Source organism: Pteropus alecto, unplaced genomic scaffold (genome assembly GCF_000325575.1).
Source record: "Pteropus alecto unplaced genomic scaffold, ASM32557v1 scaffold20, whole genome shotgun sequence".
NCBI classification, from domain to species: Eukaryota; Metazoa; Chordata; class Mammalia; order Chiroptera; family Pteropodidae; genus Pteropus; species Pteropus alecto.
In genome coordinates, this window is record NW_006436298.1 from 8,733,389 (window position 1) to 8,753,813 (window position 20,425).

Below are 20,425 nucleotides of genomic sequence, written 5' to 3' on the forward strand. Positions count from 1 at the left end.
ATTGTTATGCACAAAAGGAGAAGAGAGAAAGAGGGCATTCTAAGACTGTTGTTTTTAACAAAGAAGAATGGCGGTTTGTATCTTCTAATGTTACAAATCTCCATGTAAATATAGTTATCCATAACAACATGTCAGCATACAGGGTTTTTAGAGATTAAAAGCTATGTTTTGCAGATATATCAAACTTTGAAAGCCAGATATCTCAGAAAAAGACTTTTTACAGACTAGCTCACAAGGAAACTTTTGAGATCATTTAAGATAAAATTGGATATCATTCTTATAAATGTTTTAGCCTCCAAATTTACCTAAAATTATTTTTTAAAATTATTGCTTAGCATTTCACCTTTTGTGCTGGCATCAGTAACTCTTTTCTTCTGTTATCTACAATTAGCAGGGCTTGATTTTTCATGGTATAGAATTCCATTTGCTAGAACTGAGTCCAAAAGCACAGAGCTTGAAGGAATCTAGATTTGATAAAACAATAAGAGACTCTGTGGCTATACTATTATGCTTTTATGCAATGGATGCCCATAATTGCCTTTCTCCCAAGTTATTCATATAGGCTGACAATTCTTTGGGGGATTCTCTATTCCCCATTTTCACCTATATACTTTGGGTGAGTGTGGGTTCTAATGAACTTATACTAATGGGTATATACTCCTGACTTGAGCTAACTAATTGGATTAGGGATGGGAACATGACTTAGAGAGAAAGAGGAGAGTGAGAATGAAAGCAGGAAAAATTCCAGGACTTGAGCAAGAGCCACCCTACCATCTCTCTCTGGAAAGCATAGAGTGGGGATGTGAAGTCTGGAATTGCTGGAGGCTATGGATGAAGCCAACCCTGTGGAAGGCAGAAGAAAGAAATAAAGAAATGAGATCCTTAATGACATTGTTTCAGCTGCTGGCTCAGGATTTACCTATAGTTGTGACTAGTTATGGATGGTTCAATTATGTAAACCAATAGATATTATCTATTATTCAGATGAGTCAGGCTCTAGTTCTTGCAATGGAATTATTTTTAATTGAAACACTGGGAAAATACCTGCAACAAAGTATTCCTTAGTATGGAATGTATCCCTTAGTATAAAAAATATTCTTTCAAGAAAATGAAAAGACGAGCCACAGACTTGAAGAAAATACTTGCAAAAGACATATATGACAAAAGACTGCTATCTTTTAAAACCCGACAATAAGAAAACAACTCAATTTAAAAAATGGGCCAAAGACCTTAATAAACCTTCACCAAAAAAGATATACAGGTAGCAAATAAACATGTGAAAAGATGTCATTAGGGAAATGCAAATTAAAGCAACAATAAGATACCAGTAAACATCTATAAGAACGGCCAAAATCTAGAACATTGACAACACCAAAGGCTGAGGAGGATGTGGAGCAGTAGGAGCTCTCACTCATTGCCTGTAGGAAAGCCAAATGATACAGCTACTTTGGAAGACAGTTTGGCAGTTTCTTAAAAAGCTAAACATACTCTTATCATATGATCCAACAATCATGCACCTTAGTATTTACCCAAAGGGGTTGGAAACTATGTCCACACAAAAACATGCACACAGATGTTTATAGCAGCTGTATTCGCAATTGCCAAAATTTGGAAGCAGCCAAGATGTCCTTTGACAGGTGAATGGATAAATAAACTGGTATATCCAGACAATGGAATATTAGCAAAACAGCTTATATTTGTATTTATTTTCTATTCCATACCTCTCTGCCCCATGTTTTCTCTCCTGAAAATCCATCCCTTTCCTAAATAAATAAATAAATAAATAAATAAATAAATAAATAAATAATAAATACAAGGACAGATAATGACAGATACACCATATATAGATGACAGAAAGATACATGATAAATAGATTGAGAGAAGATAGATAGATGATAGATAGATAGATAAATAAATAAATAATAAATCTGTTAGAGAAAAAAAAGCTAAATGCTAAAAAGAAATAAACTATTAAAGCCATGAAAAGATAGGGAAGGACCTTAAGTATGTATTACTAAATGAAAGAAGTCAATCTGAAAACGCTGCATTCATATATACTGTATGATTCCAAGTATGGGACATTCTAGAAAAGTCAAAACTATGATGGCACTAAAAAGATCAGAGCTTACCAGGTGTTAGGTGGACATCTGTCCAAACCCACAGTGTACAAAACCAAGAGTGAATCTTAAGGTAAACTATGGACTTTGAGTGATTATAATACGTCTATATAGGTTCATCAGTGGTAACAACTGTCCCACTCTGGTGGGGGATGTTGATAATGGGGGAGGCTTCTGTGTGGGGACAGAAGTATCTTCCTTTCAATTTTACTGTGAACCTAAAACTGCCCTAAAAAATAAAATCTTGAAAAATAAGAAATATTCCTTAGTATATACATTTCCTTAGTATATAAATAATTTTTTAAATTAATAAGAAAAAGAACAATAACATAATAGAAAAGTGGGCTAAGAACAAAAACAAACACTTAAAAAGAAATGTCGATGGCATATAAGCATGTGGAAAAGCGTTCAACTTTGTGATTAAAGAATTGTGAATTAAAATGGCAATGAGCTACCATTTTTAATCATTAGAATGAAAAAGATAAAAAAGTTAGAAACCATGAAGTGCTGGTGAATAATCTTTATCTACTCAGAGATCATGAAGATGTTTTCCTACATTTTCCTCTAAAAACTTTATGATGTTGTTTTTTATATTTAGGTCCAAATCTATAATCCATCTCTGGTTAATTTTCAAATGTGATATGAAAGCTCAATTTTACTTTTTTCCCCCACATTGATATTCACTTAACCTAGCACCATTTGTTGAAAAAAATGTTTTCTCTACTGAATCGTAGTGATGCCTTTGTGTAAATCAGGTAACATATCTGTACAGATCTGTTTCTAGACTATTCTGTTTTATTAATTTACTTGTTTTGTCAATACTGGTCCTAATTGCTGTAGATTTATATTGTCTTGATATCTGCTAATTTAACTCTTCTGATTTTGTTGTTCTTTAAGTTTTGGTTATGTTAGTTCCCTGCAGCTTCATATGCCAACTTTAATGTGGCCACATCAACATTTTTTGGTTGATGTCCGATGGTATGTTTTCCCATCTTTTTACTTTGAATATATCTGTATCTTTTTATGTACGTATGCATGTATGTATGTATGTATTTTTTCTTTATCTATACCTTTATATTTAAATGATATTTCTCTAACATAGCAATAGGTGATTCATGCTTGGTTCCTTTAGTCCAGTCTCTCCACCTTTGTCTCCTAATTCAAATGTTTAGTCCATATAGATTTAATGTTGAGTTTAAGTCTACATCTTGCTATTTGTTTTCTATTTGTCCCATATACATTTTTTGTTCTTATATTTTTCATCTCCTGCCTTCTTTGAATCATTCAAGTTTTTTTAAAAATTATTATTATTTCATTTTATGTCCTCTATTAGCATTTTCATTATGTATCATTCTTTTGCTTATCGACTTAGGTGACTGGTCAGGACTCTCCAATGCTAATTTCATATGTTTTGTATTTGTTCCTCTTTTTCCTTCTTAAAAGGAATGCCAGTGCTTCTGCCCACTCAGCTCAGGTGCTACAGAGATGCTGGTCCTCATTTGGATGGCTATGACTGATGGTTGCTAGGGTAATCTCAATCGCCATAACTGGCTCAGGAATAAGCATGTGACCCAATTGTAGTACATGAGACTAGAGGAAAGGTTTTCTGGAAGCTTCTGGGGATGTTCTTCCTCATTCTTCTAGAAAGGGTATGGGACATCTCTTTCTTGCACTGGGCTGGACAAAAATAATCACATGGGCCCTGCTGTTATTAGAAGCCACGCTATGACTCTGAGGATAACTAGACTTAGGATAAAGCTGAATTGCAGCCGGCCAAATGCAGAAACTGAAGGAACATGGATCTTTCTTAATATTGACCTTCTCTATCAACCAAACTTAAAGTCTACTTAAATCTGGACATCCTCTTATTTGAACAAATACATTTACTTACTTGTTTAAGCCATCTTAAGTGGATTTTATTTTACAACTGAAAGCATCATAACAGGTATAAGAAGTATACATTACTTTTATATTCAGAAAAGTAATAAACATAGATTTTTAAAAATGCTTAAGTATTGAAGATTCTGACTTTGGCTTCCTGAGGCCACAGAAATAATTTTCTTTCCCAAATTAATTCCTTTGACATTAACTTTTGTTACCTATTACCTCATATTGCTTTGTGGTTACTTAATTTGTGTTGCATTCCATCCTTCATTAGGTCCCTATCACACGGTGACCATGAATCCAGCATTTAGCACAAACTTGATATTTATACTTATACTGGGCTCTTTCTCACAAGACAATAGCGTTTGATATATTTGATTTCTCCTGGAGAGGGCCCTATGACATCTCATCAACATAAGCAAGGCAACATTATCTTTTAAAAAAGAATCTACAGTTTCAGAGAGAGTGGTTTATTCTCTGGAGAGGGCAGTAAGGCCAGCTTTGGCTCAGTTGAGTGAATGGGCTTTTCCTTAAATACTGACAACCTGTTCCTGAAGTAACTGCGGACATCTCAGTCAGGGGCTCACTGAGACAGGGGCACACACAATTAACCTCATTCTTATTGACAGTCTCCTTGGCAGTGGGGCAAACACCAGGGCAAATAGCCAAGTAAGAGGAGAAACAGGTTTTCGTAACAGACATGCATCATGGAGGACAGGTCACCTGGCCTTGTGGATGAACTCTGTGAGCTGGCATGAGTCCTGGAGGCCAGTGCTTCAGTCAACACCTGAGCCGAAAGGAAATCCTAGAATAAAGGAATAACAAGACGAGCTCTTTGGCATTGGTTGGTACAAACCGCTGTCCTGGATGCTCAGGACTCCTTTTTATCCAAAAGGTAAGCAAGGTAAGCATACAATTGTAAGGTGTCAAAAATGGGCTCTGTCTTTCAGAAACACAGATTAACAAAGGATGTTCAGTCACAACTAACATCTCATTGAGTGACAGAGGTGAATTACTCACAAAAGGTAAGATTAACATTTCAAAGTTCTTTGTCACATAGGCTTAAAGGGGACCATGTTTATCTTTACAAAAGAATCATAGCAGTTACCAACAGGTCAGAGAGAAAAGGTTCTTTTGTAGATAGGGTGGCAACGGGAGAGGTGAATGCTAGAATGTGGTTCGGAACGTTCTGGTTCCACAAGCCTGCAGCTAAGTGCCCCTAGAGCGGCGGTTCTCAATCTTGACTGTACATTAGAATTACCTGGGAAGCAATTACATGCCCCCATGCAGCATCCCAGAATAATAAATCAGACTTCGGGGGTGAGACCCAGCCTCGTTGTTTTTTAAACCTCTCCAGATGATTCCATTGTGCACTGTGGGTTGAGAACCAATTGCCCTTGGAGTGGAATTTTCTTCCAGCATTCTAAGATCCTCAGCCCTCTGATTCCCCTCAGGACACAAGTTTCTGATGCACCAGTTAGGAGAACTGATGTTGGGACACAGCAGAACAATGAGCACATGAGAAACCCAGTAATAGGCATATTAGAGGCTTGAACATGCCTCAGTTAACACATGACACTTTTGACTTGTCTTCGGGATGTATGGGAAGGATGGAGATAATTTTGAGCAAAGCCAAACTCACCCTGGAGGTAGATTTGCTAAGATCTGCAGGGCAGGGCAGGGCAAGGCAGGCAACCAGGTCTGCGTGGGTCCCCACTGCATCCTCGGGGCCCAGCCCAAATCTAGCACAGAGTATGGGTTCAGTAAATGTGTGTTGAAGAATTGAATGACTGTTAGGGGAAATTTCTTGTCCCAAACATTTAACCTTTTGAAGAACAGATGGTGAACAAAAGATTAACTGAGTACCAAGAAGATATTTATGATACTTTCCAAGAATTGATTTTGGGATACGTTATATATCCGACTATTCTCAGTGGCTGTGAAGAGGGAAATTAACAGAAACATCTAAAAATTTAAGATGCTTTGTAGGCTCATAAAGTAAACATGAGCAATTCTGTCTGAATGGAGATTAATTTCACAGAATTTATGAATAAAAAATAAAATGTGAAGCAAAGGTATCATAGAGTGGTCTGTTAACTCCAATTCACAGAGACAACTCAGCAAGCAAGGAGTTTGCAGTGGTCCATTCCCAGTGTAATGAGTATGTGTCTGATTGTGATTTTAATTCTATAGAGCATAAAATCACCAATAATAAAGTTTCTTGTTCCAGTCTCTAACACGGTAATAATGTGGGTGGATTTAGTTCCTATGCACACAGCTAGTATCACATAGCTCTCTAACAGAAAGGGCTTTATTGTCTGAAGAGGAAAATCTACTCAAAAGACAGAATAAACCTTTGAAGTTTACTTCAATCAAAGAATATTTACACATCTCTTTGGGCTGTATCCCTTTTCTTAAATGATTGCATTTCCTGTCAAAATGCACACCTAAGAAATTTCAACCATGCTACAGTTCTTTTTCATATCTTTATTGTTAGTTTAAACCAATATACGCATATTGTAAAAATTTCTAAACAATAAAAAATATGAAAAGTTACTGTTACCATTTTGAGTTCTATCAATAGTATCACTATAAAGGAGTAAGTTGGAAAACTTTCGAAGCTCTCATTTGGTATGCTAATATGACAAGGCCTGCCACAGAAAAAATTTGAATATTAAAGGGAAAGGACACAGTTTAATAATTTTATGACAGGCAGAGTTTGTTCTGCTTTTCTTTCTATTTTCACTCACTTTACAACTCTCAGATTTGTAAACATATTGTTTATTACACAGGAACTCACTCAACAGATATGAATACATTCAATGTCACCCACTGGAAATATAAATATTCAATGATTAACTTGAACAAAATATCTAAATATATATGATCATAGTTTGTACTAACAAAAGAGCTTAAGATTTTTACTTTATGTATGCATAAAGATAAAAAGCACGTTAATGAAATCATATAAAATGTTTTCTAAAAATCAGTAGGCTACTGGCATTTTAAAGAAAACTCAAAGCTACAAAGTTTAAAAATATTTATAGTTTAATAGTTAACATCATCCACTACACTTTCCTTAAAAATATAATTTATTCAAACATTGGCAATAGTTTTTTAAGTTCAAGAATATTAAAATTATTGATCTTTTTCAATCAGATCTCCAGTTCGCAGCTTCTTTTACCATGGAGTGAATTATATAGTCTCATCAGGAGCGTGATGTAAGAGAAGTGTTGTCATCAGCACTGCTACACCTGTATTAGTTTGCCTCTCAGCTGATGAAAGGCAAGAGATTACCTTAACCTCAGGCTGGCTTTCACAGAAGGATTAAAAAAGGTCATGAGCACATGTCCTTTCATTGTCCTATGAGATGAAGTCTACCCAAGAATTATCTAGAGAAATGTAATTTGATTTACTATTTACTATTTATTAAAGGTCCCAGACTCAGTGAAGTTACGTGTTAATTTGGATATTTCTGTCTGATAATTTCTGACTTGTAGAAATAAATTAATTTCTGATTTGTAGAAAAGGTCCCTCAATTGACAATTTATGTCCTTGTTGGACATTAGCCAGATTTGTACACGACCCAGCAATCTTAATGTTGCCCCAAATACCCAGCTTCACAAATGCTCTTGGAGCCAGTTTTCATATCTTACATTAATAAGCTGAATAAAATCTTAGTCACATTTATTTTATTGTATGAGTCATATAACCTTTTGAAAATTATATTTGATCAGTTTTGAAGATCATGCACTGAGATGTTTGAAGGGATTAACCTGGTGGAGACAAATTAACTGATTTGCTGGAACATCTTTTCTTGGCTTCTGCAGTAAATTCTAAGGACAACACAAATTTCTTTTCTGACTCTCTAGTTCTTTTTTCCCTTTCTACTGATATTATGCACTCATTTTTATTTCTGGTTGGTACACCTCAGTGAATTAGTCTTTCAATATGAGTGGTAGCAACAATTGGGGGCTTGATTTCATGGTTTATTTGGTGATGTCTGTAGGATGTATAATAAAGACCTGTACTCTTTTGGGTGAGAGGTAACAGAGAACCCAATTTGTTAGTCTTTTTTCTTTTCATTCTGTTTCGTTTTTGTTTTTGTTTTGATCTGTTTGTATATTTGTAACCTCATATCAACTAAGATTTGAGGTTACTAGAAAGGAAAATATCTATTCAAGTTTTTGTATTTCTGGTTCACTTCTGACTGTGGCTAAAACTGCAGCTCTATAGCTATATGCTTTCCATACATTTGTGTGTGTGTGTATCTGTAATTTAGAAAAGTCTTTATCTATCATGTGCAAGTATGAAGTATTTTCTAACACTAAAGGGTATTAAAAAACTAGATTACAGTGTCTCTTAAAGGAGCATTGTTCTGATTGGCTTATAGGGATAAATAATCATTTATATGACTCGAATATTCCCACAAACCACAGAAAAAAATGAAACCTACTATTTTAAACGTGCTACACTTTTAACAAAAAAGTTATTGTTATGGAAATTTTTAGCTAGAAACCTTTACATAATAAAGATGAATTTTTGAACAAATTAGTTTGGTTTAATTATTTTGGTTTTAAAAAATAATATTTATATGTCTTTACCATGAGTTTATCAATATGGAGTATGATATAAGCATACATTTGAGTTTTAAAAATAAGATTTGGGTTTGTTGTCTCAGGAAAAGACTAATTAATCTGAACATTCTAAACTTTTTATACCAGTTTACTGATCAAATAAAATACTGCTACCTAATATTTAAGATTATAAAAGTATAAATTTGTATCTAATTGAATTGAGTCATGAATTTGACAAACTCGTAATATCCCTAGTAATTGTATTTTAGTTTTCAGCTTAATTTCCAAAATCCTTAAGCAACTTAAAACTTGGATTAATAAATTGAGTTATTAATGATTATTAGTAATTTTCAAGTAGTATAGAATATTGAAACATTGATTATTAATTTTAGGTTTATATACTTTTGCTTATTTTTATTTGCTACAGATAGGCTATATCTTTGGGACACATTAATAAATATGTTCATTTTTACCACTTTAAGAAAGTATAAAAGGGATGTGTGTGGCTGTAGAAAGTTGTATATTCATGAGTTTTTCTACCCAGCTAAAATGCTTGTATATGACAGATAATTCTTAGATATTTACGTCTCAGCTTCTTCCATGAGCTAGAATTGTTAATTTGGTTAAAAGTTGTAATTAATATAGCTGATTGAGACTATACTAGAATCAGTTATGGCAGAGAAATGTAACTCTGTATGTTCTTCTGTTTTTCAAGATAAAAGACGATAGTTTTGATATAAAATGTCAGTTTGTTCCAGAATATAAAAGTGTAGAGGAAAGAAAACTTGGGCGTAGATAGATTGAAGAGGGTATGAAGGAAGGGAATTTTTATTTCTTTTGGCTTACGATTCCTCCATATGGAAAGAAGCTATTAAATGTGTTAAAATTTTGGTAAATTTCTCACTATTTTGATGGCCTTACATACAAAGTAATTTAAGGGAAAATAAAGAACACAAAATCTTTGCTAATAAATTTCACGTTAATGCAAAGCTATAATTTTGGTTTTCTTGTTGTTAAATTATAAATTGGCCTCGGAGCTCCTAACCAGTGGCAGTAAAAGGCTATTCTTTACCTTTTGTGTAATCTACACAAATAGTAGAAATTTCAGGTTTCACCAGGATAATTTCTCTGCTTTGCGTTGATTTTATCTCGTTCTGGATTACAGGCACATGCTGCATAAGACATTTCCTTATAGGACATGGATATATGCATTAATAAGAAAAAGAACTAAATGAAAGGGTGAATAGTTTTAAGTAAATCCTTCAGAAATGCTAGAAAACCGATGCCTCATTGACAACGGGTGAAACACCAGTACTGTTTTCACATATTAGATAGATTGCCTTTGGAGTGAATGTCTGCTGCTTTTCCTCTCCGCGGTTTTCCTTTAGGCACCTTTGCCTCCTGCATTCCAGGTAGTCCGGGGGGAAAGGTGGATTTATAACTGGTCATCCCCTCTCCCCGCAACTCCATATAGCTGTACATTTATATCCCATGCTAAACAAATTTCTACCTCCTGGAAATTTAAAATCCGAACAGAATGATAGACGAGGAGATTTAAGCTAAACATTACCACAGCAGCATCCAGAATGACTGGCCATGATTTCCTGATTGAGATCTCTGGCCTAGTTTCATTTCTTGGTATTGTCTGCTTTTCAGCTTTTTCTTCCATTCTATATCTTTCCATTGATTTCCTTCTGCTTAAATTAGCTAGTTTAGATGGCTTACAATGAAAGTATCATAAATGATATAATATCCATTTTCCAGATGAAGTGATTTAACTCAAGTCCCACACTCAGTGATCAAATCAACGAGTCCATGGCTCCATTCTAGATTTTGGTGTAACACAAGTTTAAAATTCCTTTCACTGTATTAAAGAGCATCTGACTTTTATTAAATTGACTTCTTTTTCACAGAGGACTTTTCCTACTGGAAAACTTGTTCACAAGAGCACATTATTCTAAACAAACTTCTAGAAATAACAATCAATAAATCTTTGTTGACCAACTTACAATTTAATTTTTTTCATATTATTTTTTTCATTTAATAATTAGTTTCTCAAAATTTTGTCATTTTACTTTTTTATTTTTATTTTTTTAAGTTTATTGGGGTAACATTGGTTAATACAATTATATAATTTTCAGGTGTAAATAACTTCCATATATTTGGTCCCCTTTACCCACTTCACCCTATATTTGACCCCCTTTACCCTGTCTACCTCCCCCGACATTTTATGTTAATTTCATCATTTCACCTAATGGAGTGTTTTGGCAGGACAGAAGGGTTAAACTGAAAATCTTAAAAAAAAAAATCCCTTAATAATCTTATATAATTTTTAAAAAAATAGCATGCAAACTAACAGAAAATGTCTTTATTTATAACATTATTTTGTAAACAATCACACTGTGCATTTTTAGTTCAATAATAACAATTTTTTTTCTATGGATTTATAGCAAACCTTATATAAAGTCAATGAGTTAATACAAGAGTGAGGATGAATAGGGTAGAATAATTTTTGAAAACGTTAAATTACAGCACTTGATACAAAGACATAATTATCTATACCATAAAAATTTACATGCCACAAAACATTAATTTATAATTTTAATATGCCATAAAACATATTTATAAAAAAGCATCGACATTAATTTTATTATAAACCAGTGGATTACTCAGAGAAATATTTATTAAAACTTACTAAAAACCAGTAAATATTGCAACTGAGGTAAAAACTTATTAGTAAACAAAACTATCATTTATAAGAGCCAAAAAGCAAATGGAAGGGCAGACAATGCTTTCTGATGACTCCATCTATTCCTTGATATTTTGAAGCAGCTTCAACAAGTGTGACTCAATAACCTGCTGGACTAGAACAGATAAGTGATTAAGACTATGGTATGTCGATTAAAAAATTTTAAAAAGAACTATTAAATTCAATTTAGCATCTCCCCCCAAATAACTTTATTTTTCCTATATACTCATAGTCTATGGGCAACATATACTCATGGTCTATGGGCAATAAGATTGCAACACGATACTTAAAATACACTTAAAATTTATTGTCAGTGACTTAGTAATTGCCCAAGTTAATGGATTTTTTATTTGTGGTTCCTAAATTTTGAAGTACAAAGTTGTTCTAAGTAACAGAGAAAGGACAACTATAGAAGCATTTTATAAAGTTTGCTACAAAAATGTTAAACACATCTTGTAAATAGGTGTGCACTTATTTTCCAGCAACTAATTATTTGGGTTGCTAAGAAGTAATAGTAATAGTAACTAACTCATTTTTTAGACCTTGTAGGAATTGATTTTCCCCACAGTTAAAAGTACATGTCAGGAGTTAGGATCACATGCAATGTTCTATGACTAGTGATGAAAACGGCCTGGATCGCTGGTTTGTACTATTTACAGAGCATTGCTAAAATGAAACTTGAGAATTCTAAAATACTTACCACTTCGATAGCCCAGGGCTACAGCTAAATCCATAGAATTATATCCAGAGTCGGTTTCAATTGTTGGGTCAGCTCCATTTTCTATACCAAAATAGAAAAATCTAAATAAGAAATCTACAAAATGAAAATTTGGATATGTTGGTCTATTACTGACTCAGATGCAAATAGCAGGACAGTATCTTCAGGATGATCTGATCATGTTCAGAGTATGTGGAGTGCACAGAATTCACTTTGGTGTGTTGAAGGAAAGACACTTCAAACAGATGGGCATCCACTAGAGCAACTGAAACTCATAAACAACTAGACGAACGTACGCATAAAGATACTGTGGACAGAGAAATCAACTGTGAATTCTCATGAGATCCCCAAAAGGAAAGTGACGAAGACAAATGCTCTAGCTGTGGGAGCGCTGTTATGGAGTGGCTTCTCACTTGAGCAGCTCTATGGCAGCAGGTGCTCCGGGGGTGAACAGCAGAAGGATTAACATATTTAACAATAGTTAATGATTCTTCTGAGTATTACCAAGGGAGGCCAGCTTGCAAAAAATAAAGTCCTCACACAGCATTTTCTAAATATTTTCATTTTTATATGCTTACCTAAGAGCATTTTTACGCATTTCACATGATTTCCATGTACAGCATAAAGCAAAGGTGTGCCTCCATTCTGTAAAAGGAAAAGGCGATTTAGTTATTCAAGGTGAGCAATAGCTGAAGAATTTAATGCTGCTGTGACTTTTACTGAGAATTGAGTATGTAAAAGTAGTTTAAGGTAATTTTAACATTTTGTGAAGAATACTTAAATCAGAATAACTGAGTTTAAGACATTAACTTTTTCTTCCAGGCGTTTAATTAACTAAATTAATTAATTATTCTTCCAAGTGCTTAATAAAATTCATTATGTCTCCCCAAACCAAATAAATACTGGAGTCTGTTACAGCACTTTAAAAATCAGTGTCACAAACTCACCCAATCATATTCATTGACATCAACTCCACAATCAAGCAGCATTTTGACGATATCTGTGTAGCCTTTGCTACAGGCCAATGACAGTGCACTTTCTCTACCTTTTCCTAAAAGCTGGGGATCAGCACCCTGGAGCAGAAAGTGGGTATCAAAGATTTTCAATTCATATAAACAAGAATATTGCTCTCTCTGTCGATAATAATTACAGTTCAACACTTAGGTCATGTTATGTCCTGGTGTTAGTATAGAAATAATGCAAACTTCTACTCATGGATGCGCTTGTTATTAAGGTTGTCTGGATGCCTCTTTCCTCCCTTTATCTCAGCCCTAACCATCCTTTCACTCTGGAGTCAAATTACATCTCCTAAGAAGCTTCTACTACAAGGCTGACAGTACTTTTGTTCACATTGCACTCAGAGGGGGCTGGGCATTAAATTATTTCTTACTGTTTCATGTATGCTTAGTCTTGCCTTCCCAACTAGATCCAAGTTCCACAAGAATATGAAAAGCATTTAAAATTTTTGGATCCTTTACCAATTACATCTTGTTGGCTGGAGATACAAAAACTTTGCTAAGTACTTAAGTGAACTTAAGTAACTGTACAGATACATTTTCTGAGGCATTTTCCTTACATTCTGAAGTAGAAACTCTACCACAGCTATTTGCCCGTGTGCTGCAGCCCACATCAGAGGAGTAAATCCTTCTTCATCCGTGTGATTGATAACATTTTCTATTTAAAAGAAAAGCAATTTTTGTGATCTAATTTAATAAGCACATATTAATATCACTACGAAAAACTGGTTTTCTAAAAAGTTGATTATTTTATTCGATGAGATTCACTTTGTGCTGATTTTTGTTCACTGAAGTCCTGTTATATGTTGTTGCAATTTGCAGTCTGAATGTATTAAAATGTGCTTCAATGTACAAATAGCATATTATATAAAGTATAAGCTACGAGACACAACATAATGCTACAAGGCAACCCACAGAACACTAGACGCAGAATCAAGACACCAGAGTTTGAATCTTGGCTCTGTCACTTTCTAGAAGTGTGATTCTGGGCATGTCACTCAATTTCTCCAATAAACCCAAACCTTGCTTATCTTGATGTGCAGTTGGGAGGACCACAATAAACATGAGCTTATAGGATAGCCCTTACCATTACATAAATATACATTATCATAAAAACTTCAAAATCTTATTAAAGCTATCTTCTACACTATAGCTAACATTGCTACCTTTGAATTTCTTGCTAACACAATATAATGTGAATGAAGATTGAATAAGACAGTGCTATGCAATTTGAACCCCATCTCATTCCCTAGATTCAGTCTACTAGTTATAAGTCCACAGTTCTTCCCCTAAATTTATTTAGGACATTGAGAATGAAACTTCACATATTTATAAATAAACAGAAATATAATAATGAAGAAAGTCTTTCTTATAAAAGAATGACATGATTTAAAAAAATAAAACTCTTTTATCTTGTGTCCCGTATTCGATCAATAAAGTTAGGACAATGAGCTAATTTTGAAAAATGAAATTAAAAGTAAAGCCTGATCTTTATCACATTACACCAAAACATATTTCATATGTCTCAGAGATTGAAATGTAAAAAGAAAAACACAGAAGTTTTAGAATAAGGCATGAGTGAGTTATTTATAATCTTAAGAGTAGAAAATCCTTTTTAAGCAGGATATAAGACTCAGAAGTCACAGAGAAAAAAGTAAATTTACTGCTTAAAAACATTAAGGCTTTGAAAACATCATAAAGTCAAAGGAAAAATGACAAACTATGTAAAAAATAGAAGGTACATAAACAACAAAAAGCAAATTTCTTTAACTTTGATAAGGGTTCATATAAATCAACATATAATAAGCAGTTCACACAAAAAGTCATTAAAATAGACCATCATTTAAAAAATGTAAACAAAACCAGTATGAGATACTATTTTTCATCCATGAGACTGGCAAAAATTAAAGTCTGATAATAACCTGTTGTCAGTGAGGGTATGGAGAAACAGAAACTCTAATTGTGGTGTGAGGATAGAACAATCATCTGGCAATATATGTCAAAATAAAAATTCATATACCTTTTGACCCAACATATATTTTTGAAGGAATTTACCTATGGCTATACTAAAAAAATTGCCAATAATAGCGTTATTTAGCAGCAACAAACTGGAATCAACCATCGCCAGGGGGACTAGTTAAAAAATAAAAAACGAAGTACATGTATATGAATACAATGCAAAATCATGGACCTATTAAAAAGAATGAAAGAGATACTTATGTATTTATATGGAAAGATCTTTAAAACACTAAGTGAAAAAAGTAAAGTGAATATTTCCCCTTGTGTAAATAACAAAAAGCACATACATATTCTCACACACAATCCCAAATATAAACAGGAATATTTTCTAGAAAAATTTTCTGAAAATATAAGAAACTTATGATGCTTGCTTTTGAAGAAAAGGGTAGGGTGGTAAGGGAAGCTATAATTTCTATACTTTAGAGTACTTTTTTTTTTTAACTTGGGTTATTTGCCTGGTGAGATTATACAACTAGTTTTTTTTTTTGTCTGTATACTTTCCTATTTTAAAAAAATAGCAAATCTAATAAATCCTATTAAATTTGTTTTAAATACACTTTATAAAACACGCTATTACCTTGTTCGATACGAGTAGCCAGGTAGAGCATCTCTCCCTGAGCAGCCAACTGGTGTACAGATAAAGCTGAAACAATACCATAAAAAGTGTCATGTATAAACATAGGTGTACTTTCATCATCTCATTGTTCACATTTGTGCACACTTTTCTTTTCCAAAACAAAAACTATCATTTTGTTGTTTAAAAAATATAATTTAAAATATATCCTAATATTACAAGTAGCCATTCTGTATCTGAAAATTAACTCGTATGTTTAAGGTAATTCTGAATCTGCAAAGTGCTTTTATCAACAAATACGTAAATTTTTATGATTATTACTAACAGTGCAAATTGTTATTGATCTTATCAATCAAAGAAATGGCTTAGGTACTTAAGTTTTAAAATGTTATTTTTGTAGCCAAATTTAAAAGGAAGTTGGGTTAAAAGACACAAAGACATATATACCTTTTGTCTTTTTATTGACTTAATCCATTGAAGTTCCAAATATCACTATTGTAAGACTCCATGAGTTTTTCTTAACTTTAGGAGGAGTGAGGTAATAAATGGAAAACTGGCCTTGAGAGTAAATTCTTGAGTGCAGATCTAGTTGTGGCTAGTTAGGTATGTGTCCTTAGATAACTGATTAAACAATTTCGTCTATAACATGAAGGATGTGAAACACCTGCTGTTTTGGTGTTTTGAGCTCAAAAATTCTATGGTTGGAATATTTTAAGGCAATCTCTTAATTTTACAAAGCCAAAGAGGCACTGTTCTGTAAGAGTTTGTTTTAAAAAGTAGTATTACTTAATCCTTGACTGCAGTGATATGACTGAGTGGTCTTAATACAGAAAGGAAAGCTATGGGGTTGGGGACACGTGCAAATTTATATAAGTAAAACAGAAATGGCCAATAGGTGCAGAGTCGCAGACTCTTCATGGCTTAACTGCTATAGCATGTGATTCAAATCAGGAGAGACTTAGTGTTTCCAAAATAAAGATATATATTTCACCATGCATTAGAATATAGATGCATTTACATTATATTTTCAAATATAGTTCCTAATATCAAATTGCTAACTGGTTTTCTCTCATTAACAGACCCATACTATATAGAATATTTTCTAGTATATATAGAAAACTTCACTTTATTTCTTCTAGAATGATTGTACATTTAAAAAAATTGTGGATTTGAAGTTTTAAAAAAGGTGGTTTCATATTTTTATTGTTAAACTCAAATTCAAAATTACCATAGAAATCACTCAGCTTTTACTACAAATCATTTGTGGATCTGTGATCTAGTTTATAAGTGAAATGTGAAGGCTCGTACTCCAAGAACGCAAAACACAATGTCTTACTTTGTATAAAGTTCAGAATAACTCATTGTTTTTATAGTAAAACTATAAAGGTTTTAAGAGTTAATATTTCAATCTGTATTTGTTCTTAACAGAGAAACATAAAACATGAAATATTTGAATATGCAGTAACAGGTGAAGAATTTTCAAATTACTAAAACTATCAGGATATCACTTTGGTGTTCCAAAATGGAATATGCATTTAATGAAAATAATGTTTCAAAGCTAAATTCTTAAAACCATTATATTAGTAATAATATTTTAATACATCAGTGGAAAATACTTACAATTTGCTAACAGAGGTGTGGTTGAGACCTCATTTCCTCTGTGTTTGTTGGTTAAAGTAGTTGACTGTTTTATAGGTGAGAAGTGCTTCGTTGTAGAGGGAGTGTAGACATGCCTTACTTGAATTCCCGGAGAAGGAGATGTATGGATATTACATTCGGCTAAGTAAAATAGATTTAAAGACATTAAAACAATACTTTAATGAAAAAGAGCAAGGTGTATATCTTCAACTGTTTCTCAAGTGATATTAAATTATTTTTGCCATAAAAAGTCTGTACTACCATAGAGAAAGTTCCAGAAAAATTTGTAGTAATGTTTAACAATTTTATTCTGGGATTAGTTTTTTTATTCAAAAGATTGTTATAAAAGTAAATCTACAATATGATAACAGACTTCACTGCATTAAAGTATAGGAGCTAACGCTAATCAAATATTCATAGAATAGGGAATATTAAGCTAATTCATTTCTAAAAGGCACAAATAATTTCTTTCCTTATGATTTTAAAAGGTACAATAAGGAACTTTATAGACAATTTGTAAATAAACAAAAGTTAAGCAACAAATTAAAAAAACCAACATGTACTTATAGACAATAAATAATATAAAATTATTTAATTTTGGTTTCTGTGAGATTCTAGAAAATATTAAAAGATGACTTCTAAACTCTCTTCCCAAACTCAAAATCTCATGATCAGAAAGGAAAAACAACAACAACAAATAAACAAAAACAAAACAAATGTGGATATTTATACCATAACTTTCAACCTTTAAATAAGACAGATGCCACCTCCAGGTCAGAGTTAACCTGATCTTGAATATTTTTACTATCCTCTTCATTTAAAGACTTCACAAATCGAGAACACACATTCATATCGAATCGGTTAGGCAATATGAATTTCATTCCCATGGCAACACCCTGAGCCGATCCTTCTTCTGCATTTGAGTCCAGCTGATGTTCTAGTTTAATGTCTGGCATGCCAGTTAGACTATAACTGCTGGGACACTCTTCCACTATCAGCTGGGCTCCAATATCCAGATTTGCTGATGTAGCCATGATTTCACTGTAGTTTCAATAATTAAAACATTTCTTCATAATATCCTCTTGGTTTTATAAAAGCGGTATCCAGTGTATTCTTGGAATTTATATATTAAAAAAATCTGAAAGAAAAAATTACAAGTATTATATCAACTTAGGTAAAGTACACTTTACCTAGTCATTTAAATAATCATTTTCAATCAAATATGCAAGTGATGCTCTTATAAGCACCGATTAATAAGAGAAAGTATAAAATGTTCAGAGGTAGAGAACCCAGGATATGAATCCAAGTTTCACCATTTATTAGCTGTGTGAACTTGTATGAGTTATTTAACCTCTCTAAGCCTTAGCCTCACATGTAACATGGCGATACCACCGTTACCTTCACAGGATTCTGGCAAAGACAAAATGAAATACAGTAACATTTTTACCTCCATCGCTAGGTTCCAATCAATTTTAGTTACCCTTTTCTCTCCTTTCCTATTCTCGAAATTGTCAAATGGATAAAAGATCAGGCTAACAATAAATTTTAACCTCTCACCTGAGGTTTATTTTTTAACGTGCTGTGTATAAATGGCTCTCAGTTTGAATTCAATAAAAGACAGAACTCATGCTGTATCGAACTCTATTGGCATCTACAACTTCTGTGATACCTGGATAATGAAAAGCTATACAAAGCTTTGGTTATGATAAACTGAAGATATACCAGTTTTTGTTCAGATCAAGTGTTACCAACTTCATATAGGTTTTTATGTAAAACAAAGTGTGTAGATTATAAATTGGCTTCCTTTGCTTTAGCATCTCTAGGACATTAGGATCAAAGCAGAATTTCTGGATCTCAACCTTTGTAGCAAGTATTAAGAATTGATGATTTTTTTCAAATATAGATTGTCAAGGTATGAACTCAATAAATGCTAACTCTCAAAGCTTAGACTATAAGCACACTTGTTATTGAATCATTTACTACTGGAGCTTCTCTATGGACCTTAATATAATTTCAAGAGAAATTTCGCTAGTGTACTTCACTGAGACAGGAAGACAATTAATAACATTTAGTTAATTTTTTCATGTTAGGGTTTACTGCCTTAGAAATTTTGAGAAGATGCAGGGTGTTTTAAATTGGAATTAAGCGGAATTAAAAGAGAAGAAAGCATTAGGATCACAGTGCAGCAGAGGTTGGCAAACCATACACTTACAGATAACCACTGTTTACAGTTTTAAAACATTTCCAAGATTGATCCTTATGACAATCTTTTGAGTAGTTAGGGCAGGTAATCGTTATGTCCACCATAGAGAAGAGAAAACAGAAACTCATAAATTATAAGGGACCTATCCAGCTCTTCTGACTACATCACCTTGTCCATTAAAATAAGAAGCACTAAACTAACCCAAAACTTCCAAGGGAGAAAGAGTTGAAGAAATTATTATTACAAGTTGTAATAATAATTTAAAAAAGAATGTAACAGGTAACAAAGTGAATAATACACTTTAGCAGAAGGAAAGGAAACCAGAGCAGAAAATGAGTTGTGATTCAAGTGGAGATGTAATGCATTGGTTTTTAAAAGGGTATTGCAAGATATGAGCTGTTTCCTTAGGTAAGAGCCAACCTCACAGACTCCTATCCTGAGGTGGCCTAAATGCAACTCTCCTGAGCATTCTCGGCATCCCGCATTGATCTCGATTTCCGCATTTATCATTCTCTTGAAAATTTCCATTTCAGCTCCCAATAAAGTGAAAATTCCTCTAGGACAGGGACCACTCTTACTAATCTTTGCATATAAACCAGTGTTTGGTCCTATCAGGTGTTCTATAAATGTTTTCTGATTTGATAATATTGTTTCATATTCTTTTCTATCCTGAAATGACCTTGCACAATGTTCAATAAACATTTGCTGATTAGATCTGATTTTGCATTCCCAACATCGCTACTAACTAGCTGTGCAACCCTGGACAATGATAGAAGTATTCCAAGACTCATTTTATTCATCTATAAAATATATTTGAAATAGGCATCTCTAATACTCTTTCCAGCTCTAAACATCTTCCATGTTATAAATCAGGGTTTATAGATGGGACTACGGGTCTTTGAGAGGAGAAGAGCAAATGCGGGAGGAAAG

At 33.2% G+C, this 20,425-nt stretch overlaps 1 protein-coding gene across 3 annotated transcripts in view; it reads right to left on the reverse strand.

Annotated features, from left to right (window-relative positions):
- Positions 1-10,931: 10,931 nt before the first annotated feature.
- ANKRA2 (ankyrin repeat family A member 2) overlaps positions 10,932-20,425 on the reverse strand; it is a 10,383-nt gene continuing 889 nt past the window's right edge. For 2 of the 3 annotated variants that reach the window (XM_006913137.3, XM_006913136.3), the window contains exons 2-9: positions 18,038-18,430; positions 17,275-17,433; positions 15,658-15,723; positions 13,622-13,719; positions 12,993-13,118; positions 12,624-12,690; positions 12,028-12,108; positions 10,932-11,442 (exon numbers count right to left, since the gene is read on the reverse strand). In XM_006913137.3, coding sequence (XP_006913199.1) covers positions 11,387-11,442; positions 12,028-12,108; positions 12,624-12,690; positions 12,993-13,118; positions 13,622-13,719; positions 15,658-15,723; positions 17,275-17,433; positions 18,038-18,326 — 942 coding nt within the window. In that variant the 5' untranslated portion in view covers positions 18,327-18,430 and the 3' untranslated portion in view covers positions 10,932-11,386. The remainder of the gene's footprint in view (positions 11,443-12,027; positions 12,109-12,623; positions 12,691-12,992; positions 13,119-13,621; positions 13,720-15,657; positions 15,724-17,274; positions 17,434-18,037; positions 18,431-20,425) is intronic. The other variant, XM_025047787.1, reaches the window with a different exon arrangement.